Here is a 22202-nt window from a genome sequence, read left to right as displayed (position 1 = left end):
ACAGGGGAGGGGAGGGGAAGGGTGGAGAGGCATGTGTGCGAGAGCAGAGGTGTATTGAGGAGAGGAAGGGGGTCGATTTTTACTTGAAATCGGAGGAAAAAGGGTGTAACGCGTCATTTTTCCGTGGTAGAGGGTGAAGAACAAGGAATAGCGGAGCAGCAAATGAGAGCAGGTCACGATGAAAGCAAAACAGTGATGGTGATGGGTTTGATAGTATTTCAGAAAAACGCTGAGCAAAAAGAAATGGGTAAAAGTGGTACCAGACTACTGCCCTATGATCTATTAGATTCACACAAACACTCACACACACCCTGTGGCCACAAAACAACAGGCCCTGCGTCCTGCCAGCATTAGATAAGGAATACTGACCACACTCACAGACCAAAAGAGAGGCACCTGTGAGTCTGCTGGTTAAACTTAAAACTGAAATTCTTTCCTTCACTCCAGGCACACAAGCATCTGTCAGTGCTGATGTTAGCTTGATATTTAGCAATCCATTCAAACTGCCATTGTCAATTAGCTTTAACCACGTAACCTTTTTGGATCATTTCTACCATTTAGTCTACTCTCTCTGTAAAAAGGTAAGAGTTAGGGTCACTGTTATGAAGTTTTTATGGTCTTAATTTGATATTTGAAGAGCGTGATCCACCTAAGATAAAAAAAGATGTTTATTTTGTATAATAAACTACCTTTTAATCAATACATTTCAGTCATATTCAATTGTACTTTGATTAATCCTTTCAGGCCAAAGCAAAAAAGTGTCCATTTCTGCAGTTTAATCTGCTCTTTTAATGACACAATGTCTTTGTGCTGTTATTGCATTTGTTTGATATGTAAAGAATACAGTCTAATGCCAATTATTCATATTTTTTTCTCTGTATTTTGATTAAACAAATCAATAATATGTGATTAGCAGTCCACATTATGCTCTGAATGAGCTTGCAAAACCTCAGTGCACCAGCACTAAAGGAATCCTAATGCATCTTTTATACAGTGATAGAAAATCATGCAGAAAGCTCCAATTCAAAATGTTTGTCAATCTGGCCAATGTGGACATGCATGCTCTGCATGCTCGGCGCTGAGTAAAATAATGAATCAGAGTCGGCCCAATTTTCTGCATAGTTGTTAAAAATCAGGCTGACCAATCAGAGCTTTGTTGTCATGGTTGCAGTCCAAGAAAAAGTGCATCAAAATGAGTTACTTATAATCGCTACCACTCCAGGAATCCATTTCTTTTCCTCTTATGCCATTTTCAGCAGTAAACAATGCAACAGACTTAATGTGAAGGCTCCACTATGTTCAAAAATACCTAATTATTTTGTCTGAAAAAAATGATTCACTGGGTTTACTCTGATTAACCCTGCCAACAATAACTACTGGAGGACCCAAACTGTGTTCTAAATGTGCGAATTTGCTCAGAAAGGCGGTGCATCCAACAATAAAGACAGCACAGTACTTCTGCACTACAGTGAAGAAAACACAATAGCAAACAGAAAGCTCCAGTTTCACATGCTGACTCATTTTACTATGACCAATGTGAACAGGGTATTTGGAGGGTTCCATGTTTGCTGGCTACTCCAGCGTTGACTAACTGCTTACTTGCCTTAGCAGTGCTGAGGCTAGCTTCAGTGGCACCCAAAAGTTTGGTTGAATAATTATTTTTTTGAAAAGACTCTTTTCTGCAGTCTTCCTCACATTAACTTCCACGTCTCCTTTAGTGCCTTTGGTTTGAGAAATGAGTAACAATTAGAGGTATTTCGAGCATAGTTACAGTTGCTAGGCTATGAAGCACCAACTGGGTGAACTAATGCCCTAAAGCGCCACCCTGAGGCAGACCAGTGCTGCAAAGTTAGTTAAGAATATTAAAGATTAAAGGATAAATAACAACCTTTCCCTGAATTTTTTGTTAAGTGTCTGTTAAGTGTTTCCCTAACGATTAACATAACTTCAAAATGAATTTATTTTCAGGGACCCCAAGAATTCAGTTTTGCAACATCCAGAGGGTCCAAGAGATTAATCAGGGGGTCCTGGACCTCCCAGAAACCCCTGTATTTCACATTTTGTATGTAACTACTCTGGCAGCTGATTTAATGGAGTTAAAAGCATTGAACATCTTTATATTGTGCCATGTTTTTGTCAGTCATTTCAGAATCTCTCAATATGAGACGCAAATGTAATGAATTACATAACTATTTAACTAATTATAGGATTATATAATTACATGAAATAGCAAAGCAAAACTGTATTACTAAGTCTATCCTTTTCTGGGCTGAAGCATCTGTAAAAGTGAAAATATTACTTTGCGAACTGATGTTTCAGCTGTTAATCTTCATTCAGTTTTGGTTTAGAACTGCAACACACTGAGAAAATCTGTTTATCCAATTAACCTAAATTTAACCTGCTGTTACCCAGCGCTCCGGTCAATACAGGAGAGCGAGGGAGAAAAAAAAACAACAAAAAAACAAATCATATCTTATTTCCAGAAGATTAAGTTAATGCCTCTTGGAGATAAGCTGAGAATACACAGCTCTAATGGAAGGCTGTATGTTACTGTGCTGGTTACTGTGCTCAGTGCCATTGTACCCGATTGTGGTCCAGTGCAGGTTATTATTACATGGAGTTCTATTCTGCCCTGTTTGCCCAGTGGATGCCAGCGCTGCGCTGTTGTTTGCATATGACTACAGCTCTTACTGTGCACTATTGTAGAAGCTATCAGCATAAGCCAAGAGTAGAGCTAAGGGCTTAACTACATGACCACATGGGAAGGGGGGGACAGTACATATGAATGCAGCTTAAACGAGAGTGAGAGAGGGAGAGAGAGAGAGAGAGAGAGAGAGAGAAAGGGAGAGAGAGAAAGGGAGAGAGAGAGAGCAGAACGGCTGCAGATATCAATAATTCATCTTGATCATATCATAAACCTTAAAAATAGTCACGGGACAGCAGGCCTGGGACGCTGCTTCTATTCAAAACAACATCTGACAGGAGAGCACTAACAACTGCACATAATTTGATTTTCATTGATTCTAACATAATTACAGGGAGGAAAATATATCCAACTTTAAATTCCTTCTCAAAAACAGAATGAGGTGCACACTGATATAAGCAACATACTGAATTTGCTCAATAAAAATGTGTACAGTTCATAATTCTCATATAAATAATACTATGAAAACCACTTGAAAATGACACTTGTGTTTCAACATTACTCTGCGCTTACTGATCTGAACTGCGCTCTGAATGGAAAAAATCTCGGCGCATCCAACAATAAAGGCCTTGTGCATCTTTTATACAGTGATAGGAAACCAAGCAGCACACAATGAACTCCAAATGACACATTTCACTCTAACGCTGTAACACCTTTGGCAGTAGATTTAAACAAGCTAATGGGGCCATCGCCAAATTCTCAGACTGCCTCTTAGGGTTAAGTACTGAAATGGTTCTTCGAGTCATGGTTCTATATCTAACACAAGCTTTTACCAAAGAACCCTTGAAGGACCCCCTTTATAGCAGTCCATTCTAATGTATTTCCTCAGGCATTAGAGCAGCAATCTGCCTTCCGCTCTTCACGTCAGATTATTAGTATTGTTTCTGCATTAAGGACTGAGCTAATGTTAGCATGGTACATTACTGCGTATACTGCTGGCCAGTGAAACGTGAGATTATATTCTCCAGCAGCAGTAATCCCATTGCCTGTTCTCTTTGGGTGCGGGTTTGGCAGCCATGGCTGTGCGTGCCGAACCTCTCGCTTAAGGATAAGGGCACTGTGGAGTTGCTATAGTGATAGCATGAAGCCGTAAGTTGTGCCCTTTACCAGAAAAAAGGGGGGAGAAAGAGAGAAGCAGGTTTCTGAGAAATAAAATCCTGAAATAAACCCAGCATGTGTGAGTGCATGTTTTGCAAGGTTGTGTACGCTGTAACGGTGTACGTGTGTTCGTATGTGCACAGAGCGTGCTTCTGCACAGGGCTGTGTGTATGTGTGTTAGAAAGGTGAGCAGCAGAGGGGGTGGGTTATTTTTTGGCAGAGCAGCGGATGTTCAGCTGAACCCATTTTTAACTGAACCCTGCGTGGAGTGATATAGAGATACTGAACAAAGGCCTTAAACCCTCACTACCCCCCTCCCCCCACCCCCCAACCCTCCTCACTCTACCACAACACCTGACACGAGCAATGCGGAGGGGGCTGGGGGGTGCGGGTGGGAGCGGAAAGAAAGAAAAAAGTAAAAAAAAAAAGAAAAAAGAAAGAAAGAAACGACACATTTCCTTTAAAAGCTGCTTAAGTGGTTGTTCTGTGCTAAACCATGCAGACGCTTTGGTTAGACTTCTTAAAAGGAGGAAAGAGGAGATGTTTGATAAAAGAGAGATAATTTCAAAAAGCATTCATATGGAAATGCGCACACATCCGGAAACTGAGAAGAAGAAGAAGAAGAAAAAAAAAGTTGTTTCTTTTTTTTCATTCTTTCTTTATTTAGATTGTTTCTCCAAGGCCGGGGTGAAAAAAACACATCTGAGGGTAAATGAACTTTAACTTGCTAGAAAAATTATATAAAAAAAAACATATTTTATTCAAATGCACATTGCTAGCACCTTGCAGTCCTCTCTCTACGTCTCTCACTGCCCCCCCACCCCCCGACATTGCAGTCATTGTAATGAGCACGAGATGGCACGGAAAAAAAATAATTAAAAAAAAAATTTTTAAGTATCTACTTCATTCCAACAGGTGAAGCCAGCACCTTTCAACTCTCTCTCTATGTCTCTCTCTCTCTCTCTCTTTCTCTCTGCGCTCACTGGAATGAGGCTGGGATGAAGAGATGGGCATGAAAAAATAAAGGTAAACAAACTGTAACTTGCTATAAAAATAACAAGAAATATTAAAAAACATCTACTTTATTCAAATATACAATGCTAGCCCTTTAAATTTATCTCTCTCTTACCCTCCCTCTCTCTCTCTCATGACATTATGGCACTCATAATATTAAGGGTAAATAAACCTTAACTTGAAGGCAAATAATAAAAAAAAAATGTTTAAAAAGCAGCAATGCTAGCCTTTTCAATTCATCTCTCTATTTTTTATTTCAATCTATCTTTATCTTAATCTCTCTCTCTTATGACACTCATGTCATTATGACACTGCACTCATAACATAAAGGGCAAAAAAAAACTTTACCTTGACAGACAAATAATAAAAAAAAATATTTTAAAACAACATCTACTTTATTAAAAATACACAATCTAACTTTTTCATTTATCTCAATCTCTTTCCCACCCCCTCTGTCATAACACTAATGACATTATGACACTTATAACCTTAAGGGTAAATAAACTTCAACTTGATAAACAAATCATAAAATTATTTTAAAAAACATCTATTTTATTCAAAAAACACTATACTAGCACCATTCAATTATCCTTCTGTCTGTCTCTCTCTCTCTCTCTCTCTCCTCCTGACACTGCGCTCATTGGAATGATTTGTGTAGAATCGTCCTGCAGAACTGCTCTTACGATGTTGGCTGGAGATAACGTATGAGAGCTAGGTTTAGCAGTGGGCAGTGTGCTGGTAGGAAATGCTCTGTTAGCACTCTGCCGGTGATAAATGATTTAAAAAGGCGCCTTCTGAAACATCAATACCGTCTCTTTTATAATTAAAAAAAAAAAGAAAGAAAGAAAACCCACCCACAACGTTGGATTCACTGGGGATTCGCATCAGCAGCGCAATGAAAAGATAATTCAGAACGCAGCGATAGTTACGGAGACTTTGTAAAAGGAATTCTTTATGCCATTGTCTCCAGGCCTATACATGGGGTATGTGGATAAATGCACTGCAGAGAAAAAGGTCTGGGTTAAAATCTTGATAATTTTTTTAATGAGTATGTTTTTTTTTTATTATTATCCATTAAGCAATTTTGTTCGTTAAGGGAAAGGAAAATGAAAAAGTAAACTTTTTAACTGTTATAGCTGAATGTCAAACAATGTCACTCTAGTGATGAGTCATTTGTGTGTGTGTGTGTGGATGTGAAAAATGCTTCGTAAGGACTTTTGTACCCCAGTTAGAGGAAAAAAACAGTGTTAGGGTGTGTTTGCACTTGCTATGTATGTTTTTATGTGTGTGTGTGAGTGTAGGTGGGTGTACAGAGTGTCTGCATGCATTGTTGCTCACATACAAAATGGAGGCATGGAAGTACAGATTGCGCCAAAATGGCTCCAGAAATTCAAGCAAAGCTGCAACATGCGAGAGTAGAGGAGCTTCAAAGAGACATCTTTGAAGTTTAAATGTTTTTTTTTTTTTTTTCCTCTTCCGAGACTCATAGCACTGAATGTTTTGTGGTTCGTGACGAAGCGCAAACTGTAGTTCAGTTCAGGACACACTCACACGAGTAAAATCCCGCACGACAACAAAAAAAATTATTATTTTTCTGCTCAAGCAAATAAGGGCCTTCGACATAAGAGCTCCTTCCTGCACCTTACCACATTCACCCCATTTCAGCTGCAGCAGTGGATTTCCACCCTCGTCCTGGAGTAACAGTGTGAATTTCTCTAATCATGTGTTGGGATGTTCTTGGTAAACTTATAAATTCATGAATTTCTGAGTTCTGACGGAAGTTGCAGTCAAACGGCTGACGAAGTCATAAACACTAGTGGTGAACTTGGCATTCCCCAATTTCACGAGTTGTGACGTATTAGCAGTCAGTACATTCTCTAATACTACACCAACAGAGCAGACAAAGCTGGTAAACAGTTTACCAATGAAAAACATACCACTGATGCAATTTTTACATTAAAATGTTCGTAAAGGATTGTAAACAGGCATTCCTATCAGTAAACATCACAAAATACATCACTTTTTTTGCAGTGAACATTGTAACCGGTCCATTTCAGAGGATATATGCTTTGTTCACTTGACAAACTGTCAATAAACTGATGTTGATTACCATCCAAAGACAAATGATTTGTAGCTCAATGTGACAATTTTCCAGCTGAGTTGATAAAAGACTGTCTGAAAGAACCATAACATCCCCAGTTCAACGCAAGAAGGGTTTGCTAATTGACCTAACCATGCTCTGCCCACAGTTGTGTTCCTTAGTAGCAGTTATTGCAAGATTGGACAAATTTTACTTTATGGTGCTGGACAAACTTTACAGAACATTGATGAAAATCCCATTAAACTCATTAAAAGTTGTAGTGCAAAGTTTCTACACAATATTGAATTTTCAATTTATGCTGGTTTTTATTTGCCTTTCTCTTGTAAAACACTTTGAGCTGCATTTTAATGTATGAAAGGTGCTATACAGTTGCACGCAAAAGTTTGGGTGCGCCTGGTCCAATGACATGTTCTGTTGAATATCTAAGTGCACAAAAGTGAACACATCTTCTACAGAGAACACACTGCTGCACACTTTAATGTACAGTTACTGTTTATCTGCTGAATTAAGCATATTGTAAAAAATAAAACAAAATGTGTTTTTTTTTTATTATATGCTATATTATGTTACTGTGTGCTACTTATTTTCACTTAAAAATCAACAGAGCATGTCTTTAGACTGGAGGTGTTCAAACGTACACAACTGTAAAGTTTATTATGAATATAGCCGTTAGTTTAAAAAGCTGTGCTACCGAGTTGGATAATGTTGTAGCTAATGGAAACTAGGCGGGTTGGAAACTTTGCCATCACAATACCGTTAGCTCTGTAACACACACACACAAAAAAATCACCAGATCTGTCATAACAATGTGACCTTTCAGAAATGTACAAAATAAATATCATGTGAAATGAATAACACATTCTAAATGAATCTATTTTGGGGAAAAAAAAACAAAACAAACGTGCCACAATTTGTCAATTCAAATGAAACTTTTGACAGCCTTGCAATAGTAACTACATATTTCAGGTATGGATTTGTTAATTAGCTGATTGGTTGGATAAGATGGAAACGTGCAGGACGGGGGTGCTGCAGGACCAAGCCTGAGAAGCACTGAGCTACGGTACGCTAAAAGCACTCACTCAGAGGCAGTTTGTATTTAGCAGATTCTCACGGGCTCTCCCTCTGAGTCAAGCTCAGTGTGTGTGTTGGGCCTTGAGGAGGCTATCGTGGGTGTAAAGTGTGACTCCACGGGGATGCTGCTGGTCGTGGGGACTAGCGCTGGCTGTCAGTCAATCACATGACTCTTCTGCCTGGCAGCTTTCTAACCGCAAAACCACTATGAGAAAGGGCCTACCGACTACAGGGGGTGCTAGAGAGAGGAAGGGGAAGAAGGGAGAGAGAGACAGAGAGAGAGAGAGAGAGAGAGAGAGAGAGAGAGAAAGAAAGACAGAAAGAAAGAGAGAGTGATGGAGGGTCTCACCCCTGAAGAGGGCAGTCTTTTCCCGTCAGGGTTGGGCCTCACGGGCAAACCGCTGTACAGCCTAGCACGATCTCCTACACTGTATCTGTTCTGTAGAGGAGAGAGAGAGAAAGAGAGAGAGAGAGAGAGGTGTAGGGAGAGGTAGAGTGTGATGGCACAGAGAGAAAAAAGAACAAGAGAGGCCGGACAAGGAGCACAGAGAGAAAGAGAGAGAGAGACAGAAAAAGAGACAGAAAGAAAAAGAGGACGAGAACAGGGACGACAATTCAGTGTCATGGCCATTGACAGCTCTGGAAATTACGATTATTTGAGGAAACAAGGACACACAGTGTCATTCATGCGATGCACCCCTGGTGGTTTTTTGCCTGTGGTCATTTCCATAAGTTTATTTTCATTATGGTGAGTGAAAGTTTCCGATATCAGGAGGCTAAACAATCATTGTCGTATTGCGGCAGCAACAGCATTAAATACATCCTGGATTCATGTTCCTATGTTCCTATTTAGGGCATGTTTAGCAAGTTTCCTGGCCTTTATTACTTCATATACATGCTATTTGCATCTGCGAACATACATGCATTTGGGTGATCCTGCTGACGTGAGATCCAGAGAGCCAGCAACCGTTCTAGACCTCCATTTTCAGGGCATAAAACTTTTGGAAGATAAAATATTTTGGTCTAAATTCAGTAACACCACAAATACAAACTATAGCTGAATTAAGAGTCCCCACACATGAGCCACATGCTAGCCTGAACAAATATGCCTTTAATCCAGATTTAAAAGCACCTACTGAACTTGCATTCCTGCCTGAGTCAGTGAGTGAGTGATTGAGTGAGTGAGTGAGTGAGTGAATGAATGAGTGAGTGAGTTATAGGCCAGGTCCATGATACACTTTGCATCTTAAACAGACTTCACCAGCTCTGAAACATGGAGTCTATGAGCGTGTGAAGGATTCCGCCTCTAAGCACGGCAGGAGTGATGGGATCAAACAGTGTTGAGCCCCGCGGTGAGGAATCCCCTCCACGCCGCGCCGTGTGTGACGAGGGCTTGGGAAAACACTAGCGGCGGGAGGGTTGGCAAGCTGGCTTCGGAGCCAGAGCAATCCAGCATCTAATGATTCACACAGCACATTGTGCCAAACACACACACACACACACACTGCATAGAGACATTTCAGCTCATACAACTTGTAGTTCTCTCTTTCATTAGGCCAGCTACAGAGAGATTGTAGTGTAAAGATTAACAGATGCTTCTGGCCACTGCTAATTAGAGCCTCGAGCTTGCCCCAGTACTGCAGTCTCTCTCTCTCTCTTTCTCTCTCTCTCTCTCTTGCTCTCATTACAAATGCACTGCAGCTGAATCATCAGAATTAACATGTAAAACATTCCTTTAAAAAAAAAAAATGCACAAAGCTGTGGACATTTCTTGCCGAGTCCATCTCCTGCTCGCCGAACAATCCCTAAAGATTTAAGGCAGGGCTGCCAAAGTTGGCAAGTTGGCTCATGATGACATTTAATTTGTCCACTAGAAGGTTCATCCAATAAGAGAACATATATTTATTCAATGTACTTGTTGAATTCTTATTCTTTCATTTTAAAATTGTATTTTGCAGTATTTAGTAATAAAACAATAAATAAACGTATAAAATCTATCAGTAAAAACTCAATTCTTTGGTCTTTTTGGCCCTCGGCCCACCACAAACACTGCTCTCTGGCAAGACAAAAGGTTTGGCCACCACTTCTTTAAAGAAACAGTTCATCTGATTTACACAATCTTCCACTTACCTCAAATATAAAACGCTCTGAGGCTCATAGAAGCTTTAATTGCCTGCTAGCTATATTAGCATGTAGCTTCAGTCCAAAAAACCAAACTAAACCAAAGTCCTGTCTGATCACCTACATTTAGGGAAAGGGGAAAGTCGTGTAAATGAGATTTTTTGCTGAGTTAGTTCACGCTACCTGTCTTCAGCATCAAGTCGATTAGGGACATGATTCTACAAAATAGAAGGGATTTCACAGCTAAAACACAAAAAAATCCCGGGGCTGATCTCTCTTCTGGTCCCTGACTATTTCTGACAAGAAATTAAGCTGATATGCATCTTTTAGGACATGATTATGAACCACAGACAGTGAGATAACTGCACCTCACTGTGAAAAATAATCAATATGCTGATAAGAGTTGGAATGCCCCTTTAAAATACCCTCACACTGAGATGTCCTACACTTCCTGTGCTGACGTGAAAACGATAAAAACCAAACCGCACACGCATTTGTTCTTCTCTGACTTTCTAAATCTGTACATCGAAGTGAGAATGTGGAGTCTGAATGTAACTGTACTAACAAGTACATCCAAACTGCTGTTATTAGAACACTGACAGTGCTCGTGTGTCAGATGTGGTGGAGCAGGTCGGCCGCTGCGACCGTACTTTTGACTGATGGGACTCTTTCTTTCTGTCTCTTTCTCTCTTTCTTTTTCTTTATCTCTCACATGTTTCTAAACTTAGACCTGTAAGGGTTTTTTTTCTGCACCTTCAGCGCTCCTGTTAACCACTGCACGTGTCAGTAAGGCCATGGCATTTACTGTAAGTGCTAGGTGCACAACAGCTCGTTCACACACACCCACCTGAAAAGCTGGAGGTTTCAAACAGGCAGTGAGGAGCAGTTAGATTAGGTGATTGTGAATTCCTGTGTGGGGTGTTGAAAGTGGAGTTTACCTGGTGCTTAAATCATAGTCTACCAGAGCATAATCATAGCTAACAAGAAATCAGAGTTACACAGTTTTTCCCCTTTCCTAACAAAGTTTCCTCCAGTTTACACGGCTAAAGTTCACAATTTACAGGCATTTTTTTACGCTTTAATGATGCTGTTTAAGATACCACTTCAGTTACTTTAATGGAATTAACACAACTGTACACAACTTCGCACAATTTCTGCCTTATCCCAAATGTGGTTGATCAATACACGTTTAGTGTTTGGAGTCGCCTGCTTCTTTGGTTTTGCACTGGTGCTACAACGCTATAAGTCATGGAAGCTTATAGCCTCTGTTTAGTGAGATGCATGCCTGCAAGTCATCACACACTTGCCTCAAAACAACCTCCTTATGTGGTTTCTAGGGCTGCACCGATCATGAACTTCATGGCCAGTTCCGATTTCCTTACAGTCAAACTGGCTGGTGGCTGATTTTATTAGCCCTTTTTTTTAACTGAAGCTCACACTATGTGGGCTAAATGAAACACACTGGCACATTTCCAGTACCTTCTAATGGGCATGTGATGGGCTGTTCCTGTTGCCTATAAAAGGCCTTTGCTATTAGTCAATATGAAGCGTTTTTTTTTTTTATTTGGCCTCGCACGATTCCGCTCCCCTCGCTGCCCGCCAGTCGACAGACCAGCTTTTGTTAGTTGCGATTTGCTGGCCTACAGGTACACGTGGGTCAGTGACAGTACTTTGTTATTTTGGGCCTTTGGCCTCCTTGAAGTTATGTTTCCTTTTTGATTTCTTTCAGTTGCATGTTGAAATTCATTTTGACAGCTGGATGAAAGTGCAGAGCATCGAATAAACTGCTAAATCTGCGATTTACGTTTTTATCATTATTAGTTATTAACCAGAAATTTCTCTTTGTTCTGGTCTGGCATCTGAACAGGCAGTCTTGCTTCCTCTTTATGCTTGTTACCCATAGGAGACGTAACAAAATGAAAAATCAGTTGCCTAGTCAAATAACATGAATTAAATAATGTGCTACATTGAAATATGAGGCAACTGATGATTTAGCACAAAGATTCACTTTATTTACCTCATATAATTGCAACACAGATCAGCCAAAATAAAATAATTAATTTGCTGACTGCCGACCAATGAAAATGAAAATCAATCTCAACCAGTTCCAATCAAGCATCCCTAATGTTTTCTGAGTCTCCAAAAATTGATCATTTTTCTGATTCTGTATGATGTAGCATTGTCCACAAAAAGGGGCAGGCTTCAGGATTGCTACAATGGCTGTTTTTTTTAACTATACAATGTATTTTTGCCCATTTTTAAAATGTGATTGTTCACTTAACCACTAAAGGTGTAACGATGCATAGTGACATTATAATATCGCAGCTCAAAACCGTGACAGTTTGCATCGTGGCAATGTGACCACACATCGTGGAGAATGGACATTTTGCCAGTTATGCCATCTAATGAAAGTACATTGAATAATCACCAAACGATCAGCAGCAACCAACAACTCAGCCCAGCTCTCCTCCTTCCTCTTGCCTCTAGTGTTGTTAGTAAGTTGTGCTACAACATGATTATAATAATCCTTTTCTTCATTCAAATGTTGTTTGTGAGAAATATCATGAGAATACCAAAGCGAGGACTCAGTATCATGAACCGAATTTAATTGTGGGCTGAGTGCATCGTTACACCCCAATTATGCACTACTGAAATATCTAGTTTTCATGTAGACCACATGGAGTTTCACTAACGCCACAGCTATAAAAGAATGGACACACACTGGGGTGAAAGGGTGTTGGAAAGATATGATTGATACATTCATCACCTGTGTGAGTAAAACACACAAACTGACCACAAAACCAATCACAACCCTTCACTACAACACAAAACCTCCTGTGTTACATCCACACATCGACCAATCACATTGATTTCAGAGTTTAAATTGCCCAGCTCCATCTGTTAGCTTCTCCATGCAAATATGCCTAAAATAGCCTGAGCCCAGCTCCCTCCGTCAATGAGCTCATCCATCTACTACGAGGTAACACCCTGCGGACACTCGTACACAGCCAGAGGGGGCATAATACTATTTAATAATCATTCCAGGGAAAATTAAAATATAAGAGAAAGCTATAACATTAAGAACATGTATAAGAGTGAAAGAGAGAGAGAGAAAAAAAAACAGAGAAATAGAGTGAGAGAGAGAGAGAGAGAGAGAACATCTGCATCAAAGAGAGCAGCAGTGGAGCAGCAGCTGCTGGAGTTCGGATGCAAATGCAAGGCCTCGACCACAAGAGCATTATTACATTTTGAATATTGGATATTATTACCATGCAAATTGCACTGGGCCAGAGATTAAGTTGCAATTATGGTCTGAAAGCCATTGAGGCCAGTGGAATTATTCTATATTCAGAGGCCTGGCTGGAGGGATGCTTCGAGGACAAGACGCACTTAGTGATATCAGATATAGCTGGAATACTACGTATAGGGTATATAATGTTCGTAGCGTTAAAGTATGGGCTTGTATGTGCATGTGCTTGTGTGATCTCTTTACCTAACTCTGCGTCTGAGAGTTTTTAACAGTCTGAGGAACGAGCACCTCTGTTAACTGTGAGTGGAGCCAAGCCAAACACTTTAAAGCCTCGGTAAAGGCTAACAAATGAACCTGCCCTGTAGAAATATAAACAGCAGCAGTGCAGCATGAGCGTATGCTTTGTACAGACACATACTGAAAGAAAGAGAGCAAAGAGCTGAAATATACATGTTCCTTCACCCCTTTTACAAGTCAGTGTGTGTTTCAGTTATTTAAAAAGGCTTTCTGGTGTAAAACCAGAATGTTATTTGTCATGTTATGCAGTTTTCTGTAATAGAGGCAGAAAAAATAAGTGGGAAAAATAAATGATTTGTAGATGCATCATGATTCTCTCTTGAAAGATTCTGAATTGACTCACAAAACATCATAATCTCATAACTCCCAGACACCCAGAGATATCAGAAAATGGGAAACTTTCCAGCACAGCCCAGCTTGAAGGGGAAGGATCTCAGTTTGAAAGAATTCAAGATCGTTCAGCAGTGTTCTCTCACTACAATTCCCAGCATGCATTACACAAATATATCACACAACAATTGGGACTCCCTCTCCAGACTGCTGGCATAGACACTAATGTAGAGGCTAATAAATACAAATGTAATAATTGGCTTCCTAGTAGTAACATTAGCTAACTGGCTTCCCTCTGTATTACCCAACTACCGGAGACAAAATAAACATTTCGAACAACCCGCCCTCAAAAATCTGCCCCGAAGTGCTTGTAGTTTTTCAAAAGTTCCTCCCACCTTCAAGATACATCAGGAGAAGGGGGTTTCCTGTCTTTAAACTGGAAAATCTCTCTCTATGGCACTGTTGATGAGTGCGAGTAGGCGTGTTTACATCAGATGGTACACCATCACAAAAATAGTACAGGTAGATTTTAGTCCAGCCAAAGTACAAAAATGTAAATGTACCCTCAAAGATACAACACATATAACTGTGTACCTTACAAGAGTTTTAAAGGTTGACTCCCTTTACTTTCCCATGGGAAAAGTACAAATTTATATATTTTCGTAACTTTTTAAAATATAAGAGTGTAATACAACTATGTTCCCTAAGAAAAGGCAGTGATGATGGTATAAATACAGTGACAGTGTTTGTGTCCTCAAAGGCCTAAAAAGGTGCAGGATTCCTGAGAGTGCAATGAAGACCACATTTTTCAATTTAAAATGTCCCTATAAAATGTTGTGTTCATGCTTTTTTATAATCAAGCACACAATGTTCTATTAATCAAAGCTTTCTAATACTCGGGTGAAATTATTTAATTTCTGACACCTGTTATGTTCTGTAGGTATAAATCGTGGCTGCATGTGAACTGTGTGTGGGCGTGTGTTCGTTGCTCATTGTGATGACTTGTCTTCTTCTGCCAGTGTATGAAGAGTCACACCTTTATCACCGAAACAATGACTCAGTCTGGACACATAAAAAACTGACACCTACGTCAGAAATGTATGGGAAAAACAAAATGGGGAAAACAATGTATGGTGAGGTTGTAGTAAAGCATTATCCAAAGCATCTGTAACTGAAAACCTTCTCTTATTCTCTCTCTGTCTCTTTACATCTCTCTTTTTCTCTATCTACTCTTTATATCTTTCTCTCTTTTTCTCTCTCTTCTTCCCCTCTCTCTCTCTGTACCATTCTCTCTCACACACATCTCTCTCTTGCTCTCTCTCTCTCTCTCTCTCTCTCTCCAGTGCCAGCTTTTCCCAGGCTCAGTGAATCCTCATTATGCAAATGGAGAAAATAGTATTTCAGCTGCTTTGTGTGTGTGTGTGTGTGTGTGTGTGTGTAACAGTGGGTTCTAATTAGGATAACACAGAGAACGAGGGAGCTGGGTTGGGGTCGCTACTGAACAGTGCACCTGCAATTCAATACTTCTGTTTCTAAAGAGCCCCCTCACACCACCCAACATCACCACTACACACACACACACACACACATGTACACACAAGCACAGGTCATTGCACTTAGTGTTTGGATCCACAAACGCGTTGCCGTCGGGCGTTGCCATAGTAACGAACCAGTAACCCTGGGTTACATATCCATAAAAGAGCAGTGGCCTGGATGTAGTTGTTTACACTCTGTTAGGACAGGAGTGCAAAGTTAACACAAAACAGCTTTCACTCTAACAGCATCACACGTACACCCCAACTTCCTCTCACCAACAGACTGGCACTTTAAAACTTACTTAACCCCTAAAAGTGCACACTTCGGTTCCTTACACTCACAACTTCACAGCTTACACATTAGTTTCATACTAGTTACTGAATAGTCAGCCTTAAAACGGGAAATCCACTTATTTTTCTGTCTATCTGCATAATTTAATTGCTGGGATGTAAACAATGTAATTCAGAGTGTTTCAATGTGAAATGGTTCATAATAGAGAAACTTGTTGACTTAGATTTCTTTATAGTGGTGGTGATGGGAATCAGCGTTCTTGATATCTACAATGCAAGTATGGCCATTTTATTTAGTATCTAAAATGACCAGTGAACCTGCACATGTCTTCTGAGAGGTCACATGTAATGTTGATAGCGGTACAAGAGTGGTAAATCTGACGAATAACAGCGTTCAGGCATCAGGCAGTGTATTCGTAATAATTTCATGCAATCACTTTCTGTGTGGCTGCTTTTAGAGGCGTTATATGCTTTGGACGTCTGGTTTCTATCATCATCACTATGACACTGTAAGTTTCTCTAGAAGAGAACATTTCACATCAAACCACTCTGAATGACTTTTTTACATCTTCAATAGAAATGCTTGAAAAATCTGGTTAAGAAATATCAGCGTTGTCCTCCAGGAAGGTAACCAGGTAACTGTTTGTCCTCTACGCCTGTGTACGTCCGCAAACATGCAATAACTTTCCAGGAGCTCACAGTTCTTAGAACGCTGGTAATGTTTAGCTTGCTAGTAATGATATATAGTGACTGAGTGATTTGACTGAAAGCTCTTTAGACCGCTCCCCATCTGTCTCTCTCTCTCTGTCTATCTGTCTATCTCTCTCCTGCTGAATGATTCAGTATTCCAAGTGCAGGCCCAGCACACTTCAGAACAGCAGAGTCTGTTCCCACAGGGCAAGGGGGAAAAAAATAACATGCTCTTTGGAGACCGTCCAGCTAATATCTGTGGTCATTTGGCTGACTTGGCTCATGTGGTTTTCTGCCCAGTTTCTTTTTTTTTGCTGTTTGTGAGTGTTTGTGAGTGTGTATGTGTGTGTGAGTGATTTTTATGTCTCAGGTGTGAATGCCTATGTACAACATGCAGCGACAGCGTATTTGGGAGAATGTAATACGACATTCTGCGTGTGTGTGTGTGTGTGTGTGTGTGTGTGTGCACGTGTGTGTTTGTTAAAGAATCCTGCTTGGTTCAGCTCTTCTTGAGCTCATTACACAAATAAGACAAAATAAGCCAGTTACATCATACATGAATCATGTCATATCATATCACTTGCAAAGCAACTGGTGGCTTTCTCTTTTGCAGGACAGCAGACCCGTGTATATACATATAGGCGGGGTTGATGGGGCAGGGGCTTAAGGGGAAACTCTAACATCACTGGTTTAGTTTTCAGACTTCTCAGACAAGTGTGGCACTGCCACCACCACGTGAACAAAATCCTATAACCATCCGGTTAAACCATGTGGCTATAAAAATACTCGAAAGAAATGGGACATTTATAACACACTTTGTCACTGTCACAACAAAACATCCTATCTCAAAAAAGCAACTTTATAGAAGAAGGAAAAAAAAATAACCTTCAATCTAAGTGAATGTAAAGAGATCATGTTAGACCATTTAAAAAAATAAATAAACAAAAATAGCATTTTGCTCTGACAGAATTGGACTACATTTATGAAATTTATAAGTACTTCCTACACTTCAGAAATTGCATATAGGGCTATATTTGTAAGCTGCCTTGCGTCACAAAAGTGACAAACGTTAATTAGCCTTCCTTAAATGACAGCCAGCATAATAGCTTGCTTATGAGTGAGCTAATGCTGATGCGCTGGCAGCCAGTCGGCAAATCCAACTTCAATAATCTAATAAAAATATATATATTTGACATGTTGAGCTGTGCATTGCTGTTGCGTTTGAAAACATGCTGTGCCACTTTACACGACTCGGAGGAAGCACATGCTGGCTTTTAACCTTTCCAGCTCGGTAGCATTGTGTGATGGGAGACTAAATTTGGAAGAAAACTGGATAAAAGAAAAAATAACAGCAAACGAACTTAATTCACATGCATACATTACTTCCATTACAATAAAACATGTTAGGTAACACTTACTGAGGGGCTGCATTTATAAGGCTACACAACAGTTACTTAAACGTACATAAAGCTACATAGATATTTATAATGGCTTATTCCAACAAGGGTCAGTTGTCACGTCAAAATTGACAAAAGCAGTCTTAATGACAACCAATGTTTAAGGATATGCCACTCATGTCAGTCAGGCTTATGTAGGTGCCATGTAGCCTTACAAATACTGCCCTTCAGTAATGTGTTACCATTTATTTGGACATGATGTACACATTTGAATGAAATACAGTCCAAGCCGTGGGTCACAATTCAACATACTATATACTTGCACCGTATTCTTTCACTTCCGTCTACTTCACTATACAGTCCTTAGATTTGTACAGGGCAGCACTGGTTCAAATCAAATACTGCAGGAACAGCCTCCATGCAAAACAATCACCAATTTTAACCCCTTAAGCTCCTGAATTCTTGTTCAACTATAGGGAATTTACCCTGACTCTAAAAAGTCTTTTGAGTTTTGCTTACATCACCGTGCACCAGCAGGCAGGGAGAAATAACAATAACCAAAAATATCATGTTTCATCTGCCTCTCCCACCAGCCCCCAACTATCACTGAGAAAAAACACTCATCTAGCTCACAGACCCTCCCTGATACAGCATTTCACTTGAAAACACATCACAGTGGAGAAGGAAATATGGTATGATTTCTCATACATGCTGACTTTAATGATTATTATTCAGTACCATTAATTTGTCAGTAAGTGCTATAAAACTAATAAAGTAAGTACTATGAAACTAATCAAGTAGTTCAAGTAGTAACTCAAGACAGAGAAAAATAAAAATGGGGAGTAAGTGCAGATCCAGAGCATTTACAATAACGCTATTTATAATAATAATAATAATAATAATAATAATAACTTTTTTATCTTTACACCACCTATGTGTCCAGTTAAGGACATCACCTTTAGTGTTATTTTAACACGAAATGTGTTAAACCAGATATCACGCATTGTGTTAAACCAGATAACATGAAAAGTGTGTCAACTAACACATCATTTTTGAGAGTGAAGTTTCAAATAACATTTCAATCAGCAACTTCCTCTACTGGCTTCTCCCCTTCCGCTATGTATGACAGCCTGTAGCCTCCAAGTGCAAACGGTGTGCAATGTGCACATTTCTCAGTGATTTTAGTACATCATCTGTCTCGTACTCTACATTACGACTTGTTTCATATCCCAGTGTGAACGCACTACTTACACTAAAAGCAGTTAGTGCAGCACCGAAGTACCCAATCCGAGAAAGAGGCGAACGTGTGTGGCGCTCTGACGTCGTTAGGTTATACAAACATCATATTCCAGAAAAGTTTAAATACGTTATAAAATGTTGCCAGCGCAACTGCATTTCTCTGCAGTCACAAGTCAAATTGAGCTGCGGAGGGAGCTTTCTTCAGTTCAACCCTGCTTTCTGTTCCTTTCTTTGGGGATTATTGCCTCCACAGTAATAACATGTACACCGCATTAAAATAATCTACCATTTGCATGACTCATGGCACACAAAAGAAGGAAAGTGTTTCCCAAAACGTTAACGCAATCTACTTACAACCATCTGTTCCCTGCCTGATTCACACTCATGCTGCCTGAGAAAAGCAGTCCAAATTTCTTTCTGCCAAAATGCAGATGCAATACAATCAGCCATAGTCATACCGCAATAAAAAATAAAAACTAAAAGGAAGTTTTTTCTTTCTAAAGTTCTGACAATTCGAATGCAGTTGTTTATCAAACAGGATTCCAGTTCTATGGGGAAAACTGAACCTGTAATTTGGGACAAAAATGCATTGAAATGCACTGCATACTTCAAATGACAAAAAGTATTTCCTTGATTTCAATGTGTACATCAGTTGCACATGAATAAAATATAATACAATAATTGCAAAAGTAAATAAACAAAAAGACAGCAATTATGATGCAATATATTTTATGCATGTGCAACCGGTGTAGTTCTGTTTTTCTCTATGAAGTCAAGAATTCCAAGGATTTTATGTTTGACTACATAATTTATGATTTTTAATCCACATGGCAGCGGAGCATCTCATAAAAAGTAGCTGTAAATCATAAATAGATAAAATGTGCATTCTATGAGTCCAAGTTCTAATGCATGTTCTGAAATGTCAGACGTTTATGGTTGTAGCCGTTGGAATTAGCCTGGCGACAGCCCTAGCTGCAGTTTTAGCCTGTGTACCGGACCTTATGATCTGTGCTGTGTGTGTGTGTGTGTGTGTGTGTGTGTGTGTGTGTGCGTGTGATGATCTCATGGGGTGTATTTTCCACAGCAGATGTCTCATGTTGGACGACACTGCATATTGCAGTCCATGCTGACAGAGAGATCAACATGCACCGAAACTATTGGAGACATCTAAACACAGAAACACACACACACACACACACACACACACACACACACACACAGAAGGACTCAAGCACACTCATCAATGTAAGGCATTCATGTATCCCAAAAATGTGCATGCTTTCACTGTACAAATCATTTTCACCAATAGTAACTTTATAGAACACAAAAACATTCTTAAATTTGAATGTAAGTTAATGTACATATATTTTATCCAAGTGATATTGGAACATTTATATTAGTTCATTAATTATGAACATTTTCCACAATGTAAAGAATAACTGTACTCAAACGATCTAGAACAATAAAAACTGAAAGAACTGGAGGTATGCTTAAAAATATTGTTCATTTTTAAAACAGCTCAGGGACATTGATAGGTTTATACTGCTTCTTCAGATGAGCTAAAGAGTTAACAGAGCTAACCAGTGTCATCTTGGATGCTGATGAGGACTCGATGTCTTCTGCACAAGGCATTTTCTCCTCAGTGGACGTCGTGCCAACGTGTTATTTGCCAGATAAATCATTGCTTCTGGAAATAGCTAACATTAGCTTGAGTAGTAGGCCTAGTTAGCAATAAAGCTGAGTTATATCTGCTTTCAAGATGCTCACCAAACCTACAGGACTAATGATGCTCTTTGTAATGAAACACCCGGTTGGTCTGTGTTCTTTAAGTACTGATGATATCCACCATATCACTGCTGTCGGACCAAAACCTCGTATCTCAAAAATGCTAACTTTACAGGAGAAGGAAAAAACATACTTTACTTTTAATGTAAGTCAATGGAACCAGACATTTTTCCAAGTAGTCATGGGCCATTTCTTTTGTTTCATTCATCTTGACATTGACACACAATATAAAGGACAGCAGGTATTTTCAAATTATGTGAAAAACTGAAAAACGACAAAAATGGAGATACATGATTTTGGTCAGACGGCAGCAATATACTCATAATAATAAATTCCTACTTGAAAAAAGAAATGCATGTAAAGTGCGTTTATGAAGTACATATGAAAACGTATGAAAATCGCCAAAAAATATTTTTTGCTTAATACGCTTTAGTGTTTGAGATATATGTTTAAATATAACAATATATTTGAAATGGATAAAGAAATACTTGCTCATATATTTCTTTCCTGTGTGGGTAAGGATGCACAATGACATCAGAATCATATTAAGCACTCTACGCACGCTTGCTCAAAACATATTTTTGGTATCTGACTCAATTAGATTTAACTGATATTTAAAAGGTGAAGTGAGGTGAAGGCTACTGTGCAAAAATGCTATTGGCAGATATGCACATAAAAAAATATTAGATACTAGTATCAGCCCACAGTTCCCAAATTAGCGCGTCCCTAATAATAATATCATCATTTTTCCCACCCGTGTATGTGTATGTGCATGTATATGTGTATGTGACCCCATTTTAGCGTCGCAATATTATTATTCATTTCAGCACAGCTCCATCAACAAGTTCTTAATAGTTCTAGTTTATGAAGCACATTAAAACATGATTAAATTATCATATGTTTAAAGCAGCGCTGATGACTCCACGCAAGTGTAAGTGTTTAATAATGAGGAGCTGAAATGTTTTCATAAACTTCATAAAACTGTTCTGCCTCCGTAATCATAAGTGATGTGCTCGTGAACAGACAGGCAACAGACTTTAACCAGCACACTGACAAATAACCCTGCCTCAGTGTGTGTTGTGTGCGTGTGTGCAGTACCTGAGTTATTTCTCTAGAAATAAACTTGAACAGCTCCATAGAGAGTTGTGTAAAAAAAACCTGGCAGGCCTATGTTTACCCTATGAGTAATGCTATTACATAAGCTAAGACCAATGGCTTAAAGTATCCTCACAATCTCCCTGCATCTCGGTATTGTGCGTGACACTTACTGGACTTTCTG

At 39.4% G+C, this 22202-nt stretch overlaps 1 protein-coding gene across 1 annotated transcript in view; it reads right to left on the bottom strand.

Moving 5' to 3' along the window:
• Positions 1 to 22202, bottom strand: part of tox2 (TOX high mobility group box family member 2) — a 164479-nt gene that overhangs the window by 98450 nt on the left and 43827 nt on the right. The window contains 1 exon segment of the mRNA XM_036571210.1: positions 8338 to 8427. Within this exon segment, the coding sequence (XP_036427103.1) occupies positions 8338 to 8427 (90 nt within the window).

The sequence above is a fragment of the Colossoma macropomum genome, unplaced genomic scaffold (assembly GCF_904425465.1).
Source record: "Colossoma macropomum unplaced genomic scaffold, Colossoma_macropomum, whole genome shotgun sequence".
NCBI classification, from domain to species: domain Eukaryota; kingdom Metazoa; phylum Chordata; class Actinopteri; order Characiformes; family Serrasalmidae; genus Colossoma; species Colossoma macropomum.
This window is presented reverse-complemented; position numbering and strand designations above follow the sequence as displayed.